Source organism: Macaca nemestrina, chromosome 15 (genome assembly GCF_043159975.1).
Source record: "Macaca nemestrina isolate mMacNem1 chromosome 15, mMacNem.hap1, whole genome shotgun sequence".
Lineage (NCBI taxonomy): Eukaryota > Metazoa > Chordata > Mammalia > Primates > Cercopithecidae > Macaca > Macaca nemestrina.
This window is the reverse complement of record NC_092139.1, coordinates 108,521,973-108,543,373: the sequence shown is the minus strand read 5'-3', so window position 1 is coordinate 108,543,373 and position 21,401 is coordinate 108,521,973. Positions and strand designations below refer to the sequence as shown.

Below are 21,401 nucleotides of genomic sequence, written 5' to 3'. Positions count from 1 at the left end.
TAGAAGAAACTATGCTTTTTCTAAACAATCCTCTACAAACTTAATTGGAATTAACTTTTAAGACTCCTCTCTTCCAAATACATATATTATTATTCATAATTCATAGTCCTTACAGAAATTGTGTGTTCACAAAGAGACTGTACAGTATTGATTGTTGAGATCAGAGAGGACCTAGTGAGCAGCAGCGGGGAGGGATAAAAGCAAAGATTACAAAGTCAAATAAACCTGAGTTTGAATCTCAGTTTCTCTGGTACTAACTGTGTAACCTTGTCCAGATTACTTCTCGGAGTCTGATTCTGTGTTTGTAAAACAATGATGACAGTTAAAAATCTAATTCCTTAATTTAGAATGCAAAGCCTTCAAAGCTCTCTTATCTTCCTAATCTTTTCATCTCCCTCCAGCAGCACTAACCCGCTGGTGGAGTAGGCTGCTGCTGCACTGGTGAGTTCTCTCGTGATTTCTCTCTCTCCTCTTGCACCTTCTCCACATGCACGCTTGTGCACACATACTCATGCACACATAGTATCTTCTGTAATCTCATTCGGGAGTGAAATTTCAGAATATAAAAAGTTAACTGATTCCTTTTTCAATGCTCATATGAAATAATCCTAGCATATCCTTCTATTTTGGACCACTCTCAAGCAGAGGGAGCTTAACTTTAATAAATTCAAAGCAAACAAGTGACACTTTAACAGGAGACATAAATTGAGATGTTTATTCCCAGTACATTTTTAAAAAAGGTCTCAATAGCTTTTTACTTACATTAAACATCTTTTGCCCAAAGTCATGTAATTAGTAGCAAAGCTGGTGTGTTAAGTTCTATTTCAAAAATATCCAGTTCATTCATAAGTTTCAAACTCTTTCGCTTAGGAAACTTCGTGATTTGGATCCTGCTCCCTCATCTGACCTAATCCTCAAAAAACATAATTGCAGCCACACTAAGCTACTTGAAGAATTCCGGCTAAATCATTCTGTATCATAATAGCATTTGCATGAAAAAATACAGTTCTCTTAAAGAGGACACTGCCTGCTTATATGATTACACAAATTCTTAAAAAAATCAGCTCAAATAGCACTTATGCAGGAGACTTCTCTTACTCTTCTCACACCTACTGCTTCTGTTTCAGATGTCTTTGCCAATGCTCCTATGGTTTCTATTTTAATACCTACTACACTTCACATAATTGCTAATTAGTTTGCCAGTCTACTATGAACAATCTTTGGAAAAAGAGATAACTTGTTACTTGACTTTATTTTCCCAGTGACTTGATTTGGAATGTATTTTGAAGTTAAAAGTCAATGAGTCTGGCTTCTGATTGGACATAAGAAATAAAAAAGAGGAATTAAGAATAATTCTTGATTTTTGACTTCAACAAGTGAATAAATGGTTGTACCATTACGTGAAACAGGAAAGCCTGAGATATTTATTGGAAATAAATTTAATGGAGAGGTCAAATGAGCAATCTTAATTTCAGGGAGAAAAGTGCCAGGCTAGATATATAAATTAAGGTGTTATAAGCACACAGATAGCATCTAAAGCCCTGGGAATGGGTATTACCCAGGGAAACTGAACAAAGCCCGGCACTGTAATATTTTAAGTGTGAGAAGGAACACAGGAGAAAGAAGGAAAATAAGAAGAATGTGGTATTTAGGGCCGGGTGCGGTGGCTCACACTTGTAATCCCGGCACGCTGGGAGGCCGAGGCAGGCAGATCACTTGAGGCCAGGAGTTCGGGACCAGCCTAGCCAACATGGCTAAACTGTGTCTCTACCCGCCACCCCCTACCCCCCACAAAAAAAGAGTGTGGTATTTAGGAAGTTAAACAAACAAGTGTTTTCAGAAGTGGGGAGGGCCAGGCCAGGCGCGCTGGCTCACGTTTGTAATCCCAGAACTTTGGGAGGCCAAAGTGGATGGATCACCTGAGGTCGCGAGTTCGAGACCAGCCTGACCAACATAGAGAAACCCCGTCTCTACTAAAAATACAAAATCAGCCGGGCACGGTGGTGCATGCCTGTAATCCCAGCTACTTGGGAGGCTGAGGCAGGAGAATGGCTTGAACCTGGGAGGTGAAGGTTGTGGTGAGCCGAGATCACACCATTGCACTCCAGCCTGGGCAACGAGTGTGAAACTCCATCTCAAAAAAAAAAAAAAAAAAAGAAAGAAAGAAAGGTGGGGAGGGCTCACAGTGTGGCAAGTGCTTCAAAATATAAGGAAGCCAAAAGGACGACCACTGGATATGGTAACATCAAAGTCACTGGAGACCCTGGCGATTTTAGCAGAGTAAAGAAGACAGAAGCCAGATTGGAGCGTGCCAAGGAGGGAATATGATGTAAGAAAGCAAAGACACTGACACAATACTCTGGATAAGTTTTGTTGTGAAGAGGCAGAGAAAATGGCACAGCAGATGGCTGGGAGGCAAAGGATCATCAAAGTAGGGGATAACGGCAGAAACAAGTGCTCGTCTTATAACTTTATACTCCACTGAAATTAGTTTTTTCAAACTATATGAATTTCTTAAGAGCAGAATTTCCTATTTTCTACCTTCTCTCTGTATCATTGTGTCAGAGGCGTTCGAACCAGAGCAACTCCATCTTCAGTAGGGGTCTGGTAAAATAAGGCTAAGACCTGCTAGGCTACATTCCCAGTTTAAGTTAAGGCAGTCTTAATCACAGAATGAAATAGGAGGTCGGCACAAAATGCAGGACATAAAAACCTTGCTAATAAAACAGGTAAGTTATAGTAAAGAAGCTGGCCGGCTGGGCGCAGTGGCTCATGCCTGTAATCCCAGAACTTTGGGAGGCTGAGGCAGGCAGGTCACCTGAGGTCAGGAGTTCGAGATCAGCCTGACCAACATGGAGAAATTCCCTCTCTACTAAAAATACAAAATTAGGCCGGGCACGGTGGCTCATGCCTGTAATCCCAGAACTTTGGGAGGCTGAGGTGGGCAGATCACGAGGTCAGGAGATTGAGACCATCCTGGCGAACATGGTGAAACCCCGTCTCTACTAAAAATACAAAAAAATTAGCCGGGCGTGGTGGCAGGCGCCTGTAGTCCCAGCTTCTTGGGAGGCTGAGGCAGGAGAATGGCATGAACCCGGGAGGCGACGGAGCTTGCAGTGGGCGGAGATCGCGCCACTGCACTCCAGCCTGGGAGACAGAGCGAGACTCTGTCTAAAAACAAGGTGGTGCATGCCTGTACCAGCTACTCAGGAGGCTGAGGCAGGAGAATGGCTTTAACCCAAGAGGTAGAGGTTGTGGTGAGCCAAGATCCCACCATTGCACTCCAGCCTGGGCCGTAAGAGTGAAACTCCACCTCAAATAATAATAAAAATAATAATAATAATAACAAAAAATAAAAAATTAAAATAAGCCCGTCAAATTTAGATATTGCAAACATCTTCTCCTAGACTGTCACCTTCCTGTGAACTTTACCTGTGATATTCTTAGTAATAAAAATATTAAAAAAAAAAGAAAAAAAAGAAAAAAAAGCTGGCCAAAACCCCCTAAAACTAAGATGGCAATGACAGTAACCTCTGATTGTCCTCACTGCTACACTCCCACCAGCACCCTAAGAGTTTACAGATGCCATGGCAACATCAGGAAATTATCCTATATGGTCTAAAATGGGGAAGCATGAATAATCCACTTTCTGTTTAGGATATAATCAAGAAATAACCATAAAAATGGGCAACCAGCAGCCCTTGGGGCTGCTCTGCCTATGGAATAGCCATTCTTTATTCCTTTACTTTCTTAATAAACTTGCTTTAACTTTACTCCGTGGATTGCACTGTAATTCTCTCTTGCACGAGATCCAAGAACCATCTCTTGGGGTCTGGATGGGGACCCCTTTCCAGTAACAGTAGGTTCTTAATATCTGTTTGTGTAATGCCTAGAACCTAAACTCTTTAAGTCCTGGTCTGAGAAATGCAGTAGAGTGGAATGAGGAGAACCTGGAATTAGACTCAAGTTTAAAAATCAGGTTTTTCGGCCGGGCGCGGTGGCTCAAGCCTGTAATCCCAGCACTTTGGGAGGCCGAGACGGGTGGATCACAAGGTCAGGAGATCGAGACCATCCTGGCTAACCCGGTGAAACCCCGTCTCTACTAAAAAATACAAAAAACTAGCCGGGCGAGGTGGCGGGCGCCTGTAGTCCCAGCTACTCGGGAGACTGAGGCAGGAGAATGGCGTGAACCCGGGAGGCGGAGCTTGCAGTGAGCTGAGATCCGGCCACTGCACTCCAGTCTGGGTGACAGAGCGAGACCTCGTCTCAAAAAAAAAAAAAAAAAAAAAAAAAAAAAAATCAGGTTTTTCACTAACAAGCTATGTAGCCTTAGACAAATTATCTCTCAGAACGTCTGTTTTCGTATGGGCATAAAATACTTATTTTGCTATAATGCTGTGTCAGTGAAATGAGCACTTGCTGCAGTGTGACTCAGAGGGTACCCAAAAATGTTCAACATTATTAGTTACTATTTCCAATGGCAGGCAAATTATAATCATGGGTATGCCACACATAAGTACATGTAAGTACATATACTGGAGAGAATTTAAATGGAGTTTTAAGCATTTCACAATACCTCTCAAAAACAAGTATATAAAAAAATTAACGCAAAGCAAAAAAATATTCAGACCTGACAAATGGTCTTGAAAGACTAGAAACATACACTGCAGTTTTAGATTTAATTATACTATTATTTAAGTGAGGGGTTATAAATGTGATGGAAAATAAAATAAACACAACATAGAGGAGGAAAAACAAAGATCATTATAGGGAATTTTCAGAGACAATAAAATGAGCCAGGTATAGAATATAAGTTCTTTAAATTTGGGTCTAGACTACTGGTAATTTATCCCCAAAGCAAACCACCTTTGGTCTGTTTCTACCTGGGCTCTTGAATTCTACTTTCCCATACATGACTGAATTTCCAAATAGCAACCACTGATCCATTACAAATGTAAATTACATCATTAAACTTGCATATTCCCCACTCCCCACAAAGGCTTCCCACCGTACTCGAAATCAAGCGCTAGCTTTAAGTGCACCAGTCCCAACTGGCAACAACCAAAACGTCCATCGACACGGCCAGTGGCTACCATATTAGATCACTACGTGGCTGACTCTCACATAGGTCTCAGCAATAATCTTCTGAGGCTTCTCCTCAGAGGCCTTCTAAACCCAATCTAAAGTAGCGCTCTCCCCCAGCACATTGTTCTTTATTTTTTTTGGAGCACATATCACATTATCTCGAACTATTTTATTTGTTCTATTATTTGTATTCTATTATAATGCAAGCACCAGGAAAACTGGTGTCTTTTGTTCAATACTGTTATCACCAGTGGCTAAAACGGTGCCTGGCACAAAGTAGACATTGAATAATTATATAGTGAATACATAAACACGCAACTTTCCAAATCTTTAATTACATGTTGTATAGCAGTAAACCTTGGGTGGACAAAATACTATAATCTCAAAATGACTTACCACTGGCATGCAGAAAGTTAACTTACCAGGCTACTTCCTCCAAAAGGCTTTCATTGACAACCCCAGCCTGAGCTGTCTCTCATATAATTGTTTAGCATCCAGTACTTCCTCTCATGGTAACTCTTATTATATTGTAACTAAGTTACTTGGTTGTATCTCCCACTGAACTGTCTCTTGACTGAAATAAATATGTCAACTGAGTACTTTTTTCACACATAAGTCACTACTTCATTTTCCTAAACCAAAGCATGGAAGAGCTGGGAAGTAATTAAGGCCCAGTAATCTAGAGGTCATACTATGCAAGGGATATGGTGTGTCTATTAGCAACAGGTTCCATTGGCTTATAAGGCACTGCCTGAAGCTTCCAGGGAAATATATAGGGGAAACAGTCCAGAGGATTCAGGATGGTCTGGTATGACTCTGGACTAGCTCTATCTGGACGGCCCAGTCCCTACACTGACCCCAGAATGACACCATAATGCAGCCCTCTCTGACATATTTGTAACTCTGCTTGCCACATAATCAGTATCCTCATCTCCTAGCGCATGGTAATAACATTATCTTTAATATAAAGATGTACCTATTTGCAGTCACTACCTCTATCACCACCACCAGCAGAGCCTGAGCTAAGGAAACCACGGTTCTCAATACCCAGCACACCCACTTCCAATTATCTGTTAAAACATGGTGGATTACTATGAAGTTCTAGGAGTGCAAAGATATGCTTCACCTGAGGACATTAAAAAAGCTTATCATAAAGTGGCACTTAAATGGCACCCTGATAAAAATCCAGAAAATAAAGAAGAAGCAGAGAGAAAATTCAAAGAAGTAGCTGAGGCATACGAGGTATTATCAAATGATGAAAAACGGGACATTTACGATAAATATGGCAAAGAAGGATTAAATGGAGGTGGAAGTCATTTTGATGATGAATGTCAGTATGGCTTCACATTCCATAAGCCAGATGATGTTTTTAAAGAAATTTTTCATGAAAGGGATCCATTTTCTTTTCACTTCTTTGAAGACTCGCTTGAGGACCTGTTAAATCATCCAAAAAGCTCCTATGGAAACAGAAGCAGAGACGCAGGATCCTTTTTCTCTACCTCCAGTGAATATCCAATTTTTGAGAAATTTTCTTCATATGATACAGAATATACATCACAGGGTTCACTGGGGCATGAAGGCCTTACTTCGTTCTCTTCCCTGGCTTTTGATGATAGTGGAATGGACAACTACATATCTATTACAACTTCAGACAAAATTGTTAATGGCAGAAATATTAATACAAAGAAAATTATTGAAAGTGATCAAGAAAGAGAAGCTGAAGATAATGGAGAGTTGACATTTTTTCTTGTAAATAGTGTGGCCGATGAAGAGGGCTTTGCAGAAGAATGCAGCTGGAGAAGACAGTCATTGAACAACTATTCACCAAAGTCTCACAGCTCCAAACATGTATCTCAACGTACTTTTGTGGACAATGATGAGGGAGGTATATCTTGGGTTACCAGCAACCGGGATCCCCCTACTTTCTCAGCAGGAGTCAAAGAGGGTGGTAAGAAGAAAAAAAAGAAGCGTAAAGAGGTGCGAAAGAAGTCTACCAAAAGGAATTGTTAAATTGACTCTTCAAACATAACATTTGAACACAATTGTGTGTGTTTTGGTTAATCACAAATTTTGTAGATAACACTTGTTTAATACTATACTAAGAGCTTTTCAACACTCTTAACAGGATTGTGGACATTTCGTTAGTAGTTGTTTGGATTGGGTATGTCAGAAAAGGATGAGTTTATTGTGACAGTTGGTGCTATTAAGAATTTGCCTGGGTAATATAGTGAGATCTTGTCTCTACAAAAAATTTACAAATTAGCCAAGTGTGGTGGCACACACCTTGTAGTCCCAGCTACTCGGGAAGCTGGTAGGACTGCTTGAGCCTGGGAGACATAGGTTGCAGTGTACTGAGATCACGCCACTGCACTCCAGCCTGGGCGACAGAGTGAGACCCTGTCTTAAAAAAAAAGGAATTTGGAGGCCGGGCGCGGTGGCTCAAGCCTGTAATCCCAGCACTTTGGGAGGCCGAGGCGGGTGGATCACGAAGTCAGGAGATCGAGACCATCCTGGCTAACATGGTGAAACCCCGTCTCTACTAAAAATACAAAAAACTAGCCGGGCGTGGTGGCGGGCGCCTGTAGTCCCAGCTACTCGGAGGCTGAGGCAGGAAAATGGCATAAACCCGGGAGGCGGAGCTTGCAGTGAGCCGAGATCGCGCCACTGCACTCCAGCCTGGGTGACACAGCGAGACTCCGTCTCAAAAAACAAAAAAAAAAAAAAAAAAAAGGAATTTGGAAAACTGCAAAGAGTTTTTTACTTCAGAATTTTTCTTTAGTAGAGTGTATATCCTATTTTATTTCTTTTCTCTAATTAAAACCACTATACACATTTCTGAAACATGCATAACATTAGGAGACAAGAAGGTATTAAGACACACAGGTTCAGACTATACAATTATTCATGAAATGATTTTTTTTCCAATGGAGGTACAGCATTTGATGTATAACTTAAAGGTACTACAAATTAAAAATTAAAGTATAGGCCGGGCGCGGTGGCTCAAGCCTGTAATCCTAGCACTTTGGGAGGCCGAGACGGGCGGATCACGAGGTCAGGAGATCGAGACCATCCTGGCTAACACAGTGAAACCCCGTCTCTACTAAAAATACAAAAAATTAGCTGGGCGAGGTGGCGGGCGCCTGTAGTCCCAGCTACACGGGAGGCTGAGGGAGGAGAATGGCGTAAACCCGGGAGGCGGAGCTTGCAGTGAGCTGAGATCCGGCCACTGCACTCCAGCCCGGGCGACAGAGCGAGACTCCGTCTCAACAAAAAAAAAAAAAAAAAAAAAAAATTAAAGTATAAAATATTTTAAGTTAAAAATAAACTTAGTTGGGTGCAGTGGCTCACACCTGTAATCCCAGCATCTTGGGAGGCCCAGGAAGGAGGGTTGCTTGAGGTCAGAATTTCATGACAGTCTGGGTAACATAAAGAGACCTGTCCTCTATGAAAAAAATTTTTAAAAACTTTAGCTGGGTGTGGTAGTGCGTGCCTGTAGTCCTAGCTACTCAGGAGGCTGAGGTGGGAGGATTGCTTGAGCCCAGGAGTTTGAGATTGTAGGGAGCTATGATATTGCCATTGCACTCCAGCTGACAGAGTGTGACCCTGTCTCTAAAGAAAAACAATAAAAAATTAAAAAAATTTAAAAATGGGTAACATTGTAAATTTTATGTAGTATATTTTACCACTCTTTTTTTAAGGCCAGTCTTACCCTGAACTCAGAGCAGTCTGTATGGTAGGCCATCACTGAATCACTCCAGATAGGAAACTTTCTATTTTTGTTTAGAGTTTGTACACAAAATCTACAAATACGTTCCATTGAAATACCATGTATAGCCATTTTAATTTAGTCATGTTGGGAGAAAAACAGATGGGTTACAAATACACCAGATATCGAGCAAATCGTTTGAGTTACGTCTAGCAGCACTAAAACTTATTCACCTTTGGCCAAATACAAATACAAAATTGGAAAAAAATGATAATATCTGCTATTTTTAAAAGACAGTTATAGTCAAGAGCTTGTGTTTTGTATCGGTATTTGATTTTTTTTTTTTTTTTTTTTTTTGAGACGGAGTCTCACGCTGTTGCCCAGGCTGGAGTGCAGTGGCGCTATCTCGGCTCACTGCAAGCTCCGCCTCCTGGGTTCACGCCATTCTCCTGCCTCAGCCTCCTGAGTAGCTAGGACTACAGGCGCCCGCCACCGCGCCCGGCTAATTTTTTTTGTATTTTTAGTAGAGACGGGGTTTCACTGTGGTCTCGATCTCCTGACCTTGTGATCCGCCCGCCTCGGCCTCCCAAAGTGCTGGGATTACAGGCTTGAGCCACCGCGCCCGGCCTCGGTATTTGATTTTTAGTGGGCAGATGGGAGAAGGAAAGGTTATTTATTCTACAGAAGAGACTGGGGACAATTCATATAAAAAGTTTATTTTCAGAAAATAAAATAATAAAAGCCCAGAGTATTTTAAATGCTTCTTATATAAGATGTGATATTTAGTAAAGTTTATCTGTTATCATGTATGTGGTAGTAAAGTTGAAAAAAATTGCAATTTTCCAAAAACTAAAGCAAAAATCAGTGTCTCAGAAAATTTAAGAATGTAATGACATGCCCTGTAGTCCATTTCTTCACTCTTAACAGAAAACCAAAAATTTAGATTTAATCATCTTACTCAATAGCTTAAAATTCCTCAAAGTTTTCCCACCATCTAAAGGAAAAAGCTAATTGTTTCTTAACATAATATACAAGGCCCTCCATGAGCCAGCCACCAGCTTTTTCCCAACTTGATTTCCTATCAGCTCCTTGCGCCCATCTTACGCTCTAGCTCAACTGTTTCCAAAATCTGTTCCAGGGATACCAGTTCAAGACTCATCACAGAAAAGGGGTCCATGGTCAAATACATTTTTACACATTTTGCAAATTACTGCTGAACACATCTCTTAGAAACCTAGACTATTAAGGGCTGGGTGCAGTGGCTCACGCTTAAAATCTCAACACTCTGAGAGGCTGAGGTGGGAGGATCACTTGATCCTAGGAGTTCAAGTTTACCCTGGTCAACATGGCGAGATCCCATCTCCAAAAAAAGATTTAAACTATTATGTACATTATGAAATGCAGCATTCCCCAAAAGTATTTGATCACAGAATCATTTTCGTGTAATGCCTACTATTTTGTCTAAGAACATATTTCAAAAAAGCTTTTCCTAAGCCAGGTGCGGTGGCTCACGCCTGTAATCCTAGCACTTTGGGAGGCTGAGGCTGGCGGATAATCCGAGGTCAGGAGTTTAAGACTAGCCTGGCCAACATGGTGAAACCCTGTCTCTACTAAAAATACATAAATTAGCCAGGCATGGTGGCAGGCACCTGTAATCCCAGCTACTCGGGAGGCTGAGGCAGGAGAATCGCTTGAACTCCGGAGGTAGAGGTTGCAGTGAGCCAAGAGATCGCGCCATTGCACTCGGGCCTGGGCTAGAGTCAGACTCTGTCTCTTTAAAAAAAAAAAAAAAAAAAAAAGGCCGGGCGCGGTGGCTCAAGCCTGTAATCCCAGCACTTTGGGAGGCCGATACGGGCGGATCACGAGGTCAGGAGATCGAGACCATCCTGGCTAACACGGTGAAACCCCGTCTCTACTTAAAAAAAAAAAAAAACACCAAAAAAACTAGCCGGGCGAGGTGGGGGGCGCCTGTAGTGCCAGCTACTTGGCAGGCTGAGGCAGGAGAATGGCGTAAACCCGGGAGGCGAACTTGCAGTGAGCTGAGATCCGGCCACTGCACTCCAGCCTGGGCGACAGAGCAAGACTCCATCTCAAAAAAAAAAAAAAAAAATCCAGCCATACTACATGATTGCAATGCTTAGTGTTGGCCATTCCTTTTCAGAGTTCTGTGTCTTTACAAGCGTTCCTTCTGGTAGTACGGCTTTTAGTCATGTTGGTGACAGCCTTTCAAATAAAAGCAAATTCCAGGCCGGGCGCGGTGGCTCAGAGAGGAGGGTGGATCGCTTGGCCAATATGGCAAAACCTGGTCTCTACTACAATTACGAAAATTAGCCGGGCGTGGTGGCACGTGCCTATAATCCCAGTTACCTCCGGAGGCTGAGGTACGAGAATTGCTTGACCCCAGGAGGCAAGAGGATGCAAATGAGTAGAGATTGCCACTGCACTCCAGTCTGAGCGACAGAATGAGGGCCTGTCTCAAAAAAAGACTGAACAATTGCACATCTTTCTTTTCACCTAATCCCACGGAAACTTACGTCTTTCTGTAGCTTTACTATGAGAACTGAAGAACAAGTTCTGTGCACTGGACAATAACTTTTTATTTTTTATAGTAAGAAGTCGATGTAATTAACATTCCATTTTAAATGAATTCAAGTATATCAACATAAACATATGCCAAGACATAGCTTTGATGTCAAATACCACACGTTGTTTATATATTGGCCCAAAAAACTGAAATACAATCCAATGGCAGATCCGCCTGCAAGGAAGGTGATTAAGCTTTATGTTCATCAGATTAATTGCTCGCAATAGAGGACACCCTACAAAAAATTATTCTCCTTAATCCTTCGTCTTGTCTTTGCAAACAGGACTTTCAGACACAGAATGCCCCAGGAGTATTTCCAAACAGTTACCTTTCCTAAGAAGAGCTGCTTAAATAATTTGTGTTACTAAGACACGCTTCGTGTATATTCTGGAGCAAGCTCTCATGCCTAACAGAAACAAGAGCTACTTGATGTGAGACACTTTGTCACTTCTATCACTTATTTGTGATAATTGCCACAACTTCGGAGTCCGAGTAACTTGGAAGACAGCCCCTCTGGGGAATGGCACACTTTTTTCTCTGCAGTCGTTTCGGCTTCACAGAATACCTGAACGGTAAAGAACACACTGGGACCACCCCCTTCCAGGAGCAGCCGGTATAGAAGAAATCCGCGGAGAGCACAGAGGGTTGGGGAGCGGAGGCCCCACCAGGAGAAAGGTCGGCCGAAACAGGGATCGCCTGAGACCAACTTGGGTCCCTCCAGGGGACACCATGGGAGGAGACCGTGGGAGGAGAGTCTAACCTGAGAAACTGCGGATGTTTGCTACAGCGGGAACCAGCTTGGGGGCTGAGAGCAGCCAAGGCATGACGGCCTAACTCACGCGTCGGGAAGAGAAAGAGGGTAACCGCCTGCAGCGCCGCGTCGCCAGGAAACCGGGCCAGCCTCCCCCCCGCTTCCGGCAGGCGTCGCTCCCGGGCCTTCCTTGCGCGGCGGCGCAGGGTGTGACGTCATGCCCCGAGGTGGGACCGCCTCTCCGGTTCCACACGCTTGCTTAGGTCGGGGTGTTGAGTTCTACTCGGTGCGCGCAGCCACACGATGTGTTCTTGGACGTTGCTCCCTGGAGGGGATGCTATCTACCGCCTCCTTGCAGGCGCCCATTTCTGGGGTTGGCCCATCCAGGGAGCTGGTTCCTAGTTAAGAATATGAGAATGCATGCGCAGGGAGGCAGGCAACAGCACGAACAGCCACGCTTCTAGAAGGTTCTAGGGAGCGCGCAGGAGCAGCGCAGAGAGAGTAGTAATGAGCAGGCGGAGGACCCGGGGTCACGAGACCGTTGGGTGGGAGGAGCCAGCGGCCGGGGAGGTTCTGGTCTGTTCTGCCTCGCGGCAGCCGCCCCCTTCTGCGCGGTCACGCCGAGCCAGCGCCTGGGCCTGAAACAGGGCCGTAGTCCCCCCAGCTTCGCCCACCACCTCTCTACCATGGACCCCCGCAAAGTGAACGAGCTTCGGGCCTTTGTGAAAATGTGTAAGCAGGACCCGAGCGTTCTGCACACCGAGGAAATGCGCTTCCTGAGAGAGTGGGTGGAGAGGTGAGACCCAGGCCTGAGGACCGTTGGGGGCGGGGAGAAGCACGGCCCCAGGGGGAGCCGGGCGGGAGCTGGCTCCGGCCGGCGGGCGAGGCGGGGTCGCAGCCCCTTCTTTGCCCGGGAAAGGGAGGCGACTTCGATGGGTCATGGAGGATCGCGAGCCCTGGGTAGTACAGGAGCTGCGGCGAGCCGGAGGCAGACCGGGTTCCTCGCACCCTGAGGTTGCCAGGGGTGTATCTTGGGCGAAATAAAAAAACGGATACGTCGACACTGGAGACGCGAGGAGTGAGAACTGCAAGACTCAGCTTTTGCGTGGGGTGGTTTTTTCTTTCAGTCTCGTGTGCCCTGCTCAGGTCTCATTGGTATATAGCGGTTCCTTTACGCACTATCCCTTTACATTGTGTTATAATAATATAACACTAGTAAGTTAAAAGTTACAAAATTATTTAGTAAGTTAGAATAAAAATGATAACTGTAAAAATGATTGTCTTTACCTTACAGCGTTTCTAGCTGCGTAGGATTAATTATCTTGAGAATCACTTTTTATACCTCCGTTACTTGGCAGTGTTATCACTCCAAACACTTCTGAGAAAAATAATGTTTTAAGTCCTGGCGTGTTTCCAGGATGTATTCTTGTCTTTAACTGTAGAGTACTTCGCTACGTGCAAGGAGTTAATTGCCAAGGCATTGTGCCTGGTGCTAGGAAACAGTATAAGTACTATTTAGGGATACAGACGAATAAATACGAAAGTTCGTTTTGATATTTACTATATAATAGTAATTAGCACTTTACGTATTGAAGGAGCCCCGAAGAGAGAAAAAGTGAGAAGGAAGTCTTCCCTAAGATGACTTTTTAAAAAGTTACTACTAGTGGATAACTGAAAAGATGACATACAAATTGCACTAAACAGGGATAAATAGCAACTATGCAGACCATTGCGACTCCTAAGAGGTGCTATTGTGAACATTATCTATTTAGTGATTTTTCTCTTTTAGAGACAGGGTTTGGCTGTATCATCCAGGCCGCATACAGTGGCGGGATCACTGCAGCCTCTGATTCCTGCGCACAGACGATCCTCCTGCCTCAGCCTCCCAGGTGGCTAGCAGTGCAGGATCGAGCCACCATACTTGGCTAATTTAATTTTTTTTTAGAGGTGGGGGTCACGTTAAGTTGCCCAGGCTTGTCTTGAATTCCTGGCCTCAAAGGACTCCCCTGCCTCCCAAAGTGGTGGTATTACAGGCGTCAGCCACTTCACCCAGCCTGATATTTTTATATGGGAAGATGAGCTCATGATTACCAAATAGCTCAAAGAATATTAACAGGCTGGTTCTAAGGAAAAAACTCGTTGCAATCTGTCAACGTTGTATATTTTTTTCCTCTTAAGTAGTTTTTCAATCTTTAACTCCCCACCAATTGTCTTAACTACTGAAAGACTTTTACTTATATGTGAAATTCTGAGACCATTTAATATTATTATGTTAATAGTAACTATGACTTGGTAAGAAGTCTATTTTGCAAACTCCTCAACCGGGAAATGTCAGGATTAGGAATTGAGGGCTAGATTTTAGTCGTTTTTTCTATTGAACAGCTTGATGATCCAAAAGCCTTTAAGATATTTGTGTGCTTTTATCCTAATTATAGGAAAGAACCTGCAGTTAATAAATTCTTTCTAAAATTCCAGGTAAAGTAAACAAGTATCACAGGAAGAAATAGCTAGCTCCAAGAGCTGACTGCACTTTAAGTGGATACAATGTTTTTGTTCCATTCTTACTAGTGAGGAAGAGGAGACACAGAAGGAAAAATTAACGCGTAAGAACAGTGTCCTCCTGACTTGTGTTGGAGTGATTGTGCCTATATAGAGAATTCCAGTTGAAGGTCTGCAAAATATTTATTTGTCAGGCACTACTATATCCTCCCCACCCCCCCCAAAAAAAAACAACAAATCGTCATATACTTTATTTTAACATAGATAATTCCAGTTTTTCTTTCTGATTCCACTTACATTCTTGTGGCATCCTGAGTCGGCTTAAGTATGGGGTGAAGCATCATGGCATACGTTGGGACTTTATTCTGAACTTAAATTGAGATATTTAATATAGAAGCTTTTTTTCTTTATTTCTGTATTTAAACTAAGATTTTTATAAACTCTTGAGGCCTTTGAGTTTGTATCCGTTTCTCTCTCTGCTTTCATCAATCTGCAGTTCAAGATTATGGCTGATGGGGCTGAATACCGAGACTTCTAGGTCCAGACGTATTCCTAGGCCTGATCCTACTGTTAGGGTTACTCAAGTTGAAAGCATCTCAGTTTCTCACAGGCTTAGCTGTTGAAGAACAGTACATTTGTCTATTTGCTGTAATTGCTAGCATTGTTTATAGCTTAGTTTTATTTGATATAAGGATTTATTAGTTTAACAACCTTTTTTTTTTTGAGATGGAGTCTCGCTCTGTCGCCCAGGCTGGAGTGCAGTGGCCCCGGATCTCAGCTCACTGCAAGCTCCGCCTCCCCGGGTTCACGCCATTCTCCTGCCTCAGCCTCCCGAGTAGCTGGGACTACAGGCGCCCACCACCTCTCCTGGCTAGTTTTTTGTATTTTTTTAGTAGAGACAGGGTTTCACCGTGTTAGCCAGGATGATCTCGATCTCCTGACCTCGTGATCCGCCCGTCTCGGCCTCCCAAAGTCTGGGATTACAGGCTTGAGCCACCGCGCCCGGCCTAACAACCTTTTAAATTGCACAAAGAGAAGTACTAAAAGTCTGAAGTAGTTGTCATTGAGGATCCAGGAGACTGTTCTTTTCAAGAACTGTGTTTTGAGATGTTTTTGTTTTCCCCATTTTAGAGACAGAAGTATTCTCCCACTCTATTTTCTCCCGTTTAACAATTTAGTATCTTGTATGTGCTTTCATGGCTTTACTTGATGGTAATTAAGATCAAAGAGAGTGTCTTTGTATTCTACTCGGTAGCACAGTACATGGCACATGGCTTTTCTAAATACTGTAAAGGAAATGAACAGAATGCATTTCTACCCTCAATATAGGATTTAGAGTGTAGCAACCAATTTTTTTGTACATGTGTATAAATAACCATAGCACAAAGCAGATTAGAAGGTTATCAAATTAAGAGAATTGTGAATGAAGTTTTGTGTGATACTATGTGAGAAAGGTCTCTACACTGGTCCTTCTTGATTGTGTAACATAAAAGCCTGTAGTGGCAAAGTCCAAGTGGCAGTTCTTGGCCAGAAAGTAGCTTGTTCTGAGGCTTGGAAGCATTAATTGAAATTTCGTACCTCCCAGATGGTGTTTTCTTCCATTAGTTAACTAGAATTTAGGATGTGAGAAACTAAATCTAGCTTATGAGTAAATCCTCTTTTTTTTTTTTTTTAAGTTTTTATTTTTTTGCAACAATTTCTAGCTCAGAGAAAAATTGCAGGTATGGTACAAAGAAATTTTTTCTGAACTAGTTGAAAGTAAGCTGCCAACATTATGCCCCAACACCATTGAGTGTGTATTTCCTACAAACAAAGTCTTTACAATACAGATATTAAACTTAGGAAACTAATACTGATGCATGCATGCTATCTAATCCTCAGATTTATGTGTTGCATTTAGTTGCCATGTCACCTAGTCTCCATTCTGATACAGTTCCTCAGTCTTTCCTTGAGTTTCATGATCTTGACAGTTTGAATATTATAGTCAAGTTATTTTGTAGACTTCTCTAAATTTGGGTTTGTCTGGCCTTCCCTGAGTATTGGATTTAGCTTAATACATTTCTTGGCAGGAATATCACTTCCCCAAGTTGGTGTACCGTAAGTTATACTGTGTCTGGATGTCACCCTGAATACATTCCTGACACTGCATTTTGAAACTTAGGAAGAACATAGTGTAAGAAACCTTGTGTCTTCGTTAAAATTTAACTACAAAGGACTGGTGATTACCGTGCTCTTTCGCAAAGTAGTATCTCCATAGAAAAGAATTTTGTGGTGTCTGTATGCCTGTTCCTTATCATTAAATCATTTTACTTTGCTGAACTGCAGATTAGGATGTTTTGGATCATATCTTTATTGTTGACATGGGAGCTATTCCATATTAAGGGTACTGAGTAACATTTTTTTCTATCATATAAGCATGATGGAAAAAGTAGGCACATTTTGTTTGAATGGTGCTTATAAGAAATTCCAAATTCTGTTTCTTTTTGTTCCATTTGCTACTTTGCATTTATACTTTTGCTTCATATTGGGATCCTCAGATGATACTAAAAGAGTGAAAAGGCAAGCCACATGGTAGGAGAAAATATTTGCAACACATAAAGCTGACAAGGGGTTCATATGCAGAATATACAAACGACACCTTCAAATAAATAGACAATCTTTTAGAAAGCTGGATGAGAGTTGAACTTTACAAAAAAGTCTTTTCAAATGAGCAGTAAATACATGAAAAGGGACTCAGCTGCAATGAGATACCAGTAGACACCTATCAGAATGGCTAAAAAAAAAGATGGACAATAGCTAAGTGTTGGCCAAGGGGTGGAACAGTTGGAATTCTCATGGGTTGCTGATATAAGTGTGAATTGATAAAAGAATTTCGGAAAACTGATACTCATTTAAATTCAACCTGCACATACCCTTATGACCACAAATTCCACCCAATTGAAATGAATGTAAATGTAGATATGACAACTCTAGTTAACAAAGAATCAGGCCGGGCCTGGTGGCTCACGCCTGTAATCCCAGCATTTTGGGTGGCCGAGGCGGGCAGATCATAAGGTCAGGAGATCGACACCATTCTGGCTAACATGGTTAAACCCCGTCTCTACTAAAACAAAATATTAGCCAGGTGTGGTGGCATGCGCCTGTAATCCCAGCTACTCGGGAGGCTGAGGCTGGAGAATCACTTGAAACCAGGAGGTAGAGGTTGCAGTGAGCCAAGATCATGCCACTGCACTCCAGCCTGGGTGACAGAGCGAGACTCCATCTCAAAAAAAAAAAAAAAAGGAATCAACCCTTTCTGTTTTCAAAGTTAATATATCCCTTGTTTTACATAGTTAATGACTTTTTTCTTTGTTTTTTTTTTTTTTAAACATGTACACTTTATTGAATGCCATGGTAGAAAAGTGTGTGAGGATAAAGGGCTGATACAGGACTTGGCTCCAGGGGCAGGGCGAGGAATGGAAGGTGGAGCACGTGGGATACAGGTTATGGGCAGAGCTCCTGGCCTGAATGATGTCTCCTGATCTATCAGTAGGCTTGGAAGATCAATACTGGGATGACGATGAGCAGAATGGTCATGAGGATGCCCAAAATCAGGGCCCAGATGTTCAGGCACTTGGCGGTGGAGGTATAGGCCTGGGCCCCAGTCAGGTTGCCAACCATCTTCCTGTCCCTAGACTTCACGGAGTAGGCGAATGCTATGAAGCCCAGGCAGCAGGGGTTCATGAAGAGGGTGTTGAACAGGGACCAGACGACGTGGTCGGGCACGGAGGTCTCACTGCGGATGTGGATCATGGTGGACGTCAGGGGAGCAGGGTTGTGGGGCGCCCCCAGTACAGCCACCTCGTGCTCCTCCTTGAGCATCTCATAGTTGTGGGGCTGGCCGCTGTTGACAGGAGAGAAGAAGGTTTGGACTGTGGTTCATGGTGTCCTGCGAAGGCCAGTGGTGGTCGGGTTAGTCTTTTTTCTTTGTTTTTAAGGCAAATTTTAATAATGTCTGTGTTGCTTCCAACTGTTGTGAAGTGTTCTCAAATCTATCAACCATTTTAGTAACTGGAATGTCGCAGGTAGCCTATATGCTATAGTGTCTGCACCAAATTGGAGCATGTAATGCTAATTCTTTGTGTTTTTTGTTTGTTTGTTTGTTTGTTTGTTTGTTTGTTGAGACGGAGTTTCACTCTTGTTGCCCAGGCTGAAATGTAATGGTGCGATCTTGGCTCACCGCAACCTCTGCCTCCCAGGTTCAAGCAATTCTCTTGCCTCAGCTTCCCGAGTAGCTGGGATTACAGGCATGCGCCACCACGCCTGGCTAATTTTGTAGAGACAGGGTTTCTCCATGCTGGTCAGGCTGGTCTCGAACTCCCTACCTCAGGTGATCTGCCCACCTCAGCCTCCCAAAGTGCTGGGATTGCAGGCGTGAGCTGCTGTGCCTGGCCACTTTGTATCTTTTTTCTTCCTCTTCTAGTTATTTACTTCTAATGAATTGTGTTGCCCTGGACTATTTGTAAAAGAAGAGTTTGTAGGGCCAGGAGGAAGTATTAATGGATGAGGTCGGGAGGGGTGTATAAGAAGAAAATGTATAATGTAATGGGCATGCAAATATAAGCAAGAAAAGTCCTCGTAGGTCTCAGTCACAGGAAATAAACATTTTGAATTATTATATCATGACTGCATAATTATTTCATAAACTGCATATTTAAATTTAATTGAACTACTCTTATTTCAAGTTTCAAATTTTGGATTCAAATATACCTACTGAGTTGAATTCTAAGTTACCAGCTTGTACAAATTATTTTGTCATTCCATGTTGACATATCTGCCTCTTCCTCTGGGAAGAGGCACAGAGAAGCTATAAATTATGTTTATTAGACTTACTGAGGCAAAGAAAGGGGTGGATTAGCCAGTAGCCTAAAAATAAATAAAATTTTAAGCTGGAAAAAATTTGACCATAATAATACCACAGATTCAGATCAATTGAGTGTTTACTTTTAAATTTTGAAAATGTAGTCATCTAAATGTCTAACTTTATTTTTTAGGTATAAATGGGTTGCGTGATAGTGAACTTTAATTTTCTAAACAAATTTCTTTTTTCTCCTCTTCTTCAAGCATGGGGGGTAAAGTACCACCTGCTACTCAGAAAGCTAAATCAGAAGAAAATACCAAGGTAAGTTTTAATTTCATTTGTATGTTTTGTGATAAAGTACTATAAGGTTTCTTAGGGGTTGTTTTTAAGCTGCTGCTCTCCAATTATCACTCCTGATTTCCCCAAGATCACTTGGAAATAAGATCTTTTAAGACCTCTTTGTCTTTATAAACTTTGTAGACCGAATTCGCTGGATTCTGATTTAGAACTGAGAATTTAGGGTTGGATGTTCACTGTTTTAGAATGCATGACAATAAGTTACATGTATGGCCTGTAAGTGGTAAGTTGCGTGATGGTACGTATCCGTAGTCTTCATCATTGCCTTACAGTGTGTCATATACATTGTAAGTACTTTATTATTTGCAGAGTAAATGAAGAAGTATCCCAGTTCAGGAATTTAATTTTTTTGCTCTACTACCTGAGTAATATTTCTGAATGTGAGTCATGGTGTTAGGTTGGCATATTTGCTTAAAGGATGTGTAAGATTAGGAGAAGGCTACCGGTAGCTGAAGTTGAGAGACAGATGAAGGGGAAAATACATGTTTAAGAACGTTTTCTTTTGTTTGTTTGTTTTTTTCTTTTTTGAGACAAAGTCTCACTGTGTCCCAGGTCCAAGTGCAGTGGTACACTCTCGGCTCACTGCAACATCAGCCTACTTGGGTTCAAGCGATTCTCCTGTCTCAGCCGCCCGAGTATCTGGGATTATAGGTGCATGCCACGATGGCCGGCTAATTTTTCTATTTTTATTAGAAATGGGGGTTTTGCCGTGTTGGCCAGACTGGTCTGGAACTCCTGACCTCAAGTAATCCATCTGCCTCAGCCTCCCAAAGTGCTGGGACTAAGGTGTGAGTCACCGCACCTGGCCAAGAATGCTTTCTTCATAATTTTTTATTTCTCTCTTCTGCCTTCATATCTAAAAGGCTTTTTTTTTTTTTTTTTTTGCAAATTTTCTGATTAGCTGTCTTAAATTGATAAGAAAATTAGCTGTTTTATTATTTAGAAACTTAAACATTGATATCTATTTGGATCTTAAAGTAGAAGTTATGTCTATTAAGAAGGAGAATGAGAAAAGGTAAGCAAAAGCCCAAAAAGTAGTTACCTTTTTTTAAAAGAGTCATTTATCAGAGTGGTATTTTCTGAGCCGTAGGTATTTTGCCATTTGGCAAATGCATATGAAGGCAAAATTATATTTAACCTATGTGTCAGCTGAAAATTTTTTGTAAGAAAAACATTCTAAATTAGAATTATGACTGGTCTTTTCAATATATTCTAGAACACCTAGATTTTGCACATTTTATAGGGACTCAACAAATATTTTGTAACAAGGTAGGTCTTTGGTTCTAATTTTTTTTTTTTTAATTTTTAATTTTTTTGGTTGAGACGGAGTCTCGCTCTTATCGCCCAGGCTGGAGTGCAGTGGCGCAATCTTGGCTCATTGCAAGCTCCGCCTCCCGGGTTCATGCCATTCTCCTGCCTCAGCCTCCTGAGTAGCTGGGACTACAGGTGCCCACCACCACACCCAGCTAATTTTTTTGTGTTTTTAATAGAGACGGAGTTTCACCATGTTAGCCAGGAGGGTCTCCATCTCCTGACCTTGTGATCTGCCTACCGCAGCCTCCCAAAGTGCTGGGATTAC

The 21,401-nt window shown here is 42.3% G+C and overlaps 3 protein-coding genes and 1 pseudogene across 9 annotated transcripts in view; 2 read left to right on the top strand and 2 right to left on the bottom strand.

Annotated features, from left to right (window-relative positions):
* LOC105464394 (X-prolyl aminopeptidase 3) overlaps positions 1–12,662 on the bottom strand; it is a 79,236-nt gene extending 66,574 nt beyond the window's left edge. For 2 of the 6 annotated variants that reach the window (XM_011712231.3, XM_011712235.2), the window contains exon 1: positions 12,136–12,292. In XM_011712231.3, the coding sequence (XP_011710533.1) occupies positions 12,136–12,199 (64 nt within the window). In that variant the 5' untranslated portion in view covers positions 12,200–12,292. The other 4 variants (XM_024787533.2, XM_011712239.2, XM_071080636.1 and 1 more) reach the window with 4 other exon arrangements.
* LOC105464395 (DnaJ heat shock protein family (Hsp40) member B7) lies at positions 6,166–7,095 on the top strand. Its single transcript, XM_011712240.3, has one exon. The coding sequence runs from the start codon at positions 6,166–6,168 to the stop codon at positions 7,093–7,095; it is 930 nt and encodes a 309-aa protein (XP_011710542.2).
* LOC105464393 (ST13 Hsp70 interacting protein) overlaps positions 12,657–21,401 on the top strand; it is a 34,781-nt gene continuing 26,036 nt past the window's right edge. The window contains exons 1-2 of one of the 2 annotated variants that reach the window (XM_071080640.1): positions 12,657–12,922; positions 19,729–19,786. In XM_071080640.1, the coding sequence (XP_070936741.1) occupies positions 12,813–12,922; positions 19,729–19,786 (168 nt within the window). In that variant the 5' untranslated portion in view covers positions 12,657–12,812. The remainder of the gene's footprint in view (positions 12,923–19,728; positions 19,787–21,401) is intronic. The other variant, XM_071080639.1, reaches the window with a different exon arrangement.
* Positions 18,037–19,633, bottom strand: LOC105464391 (interferon-induced transmembrane protein 3 pseudogene; annotated as a pseudogene).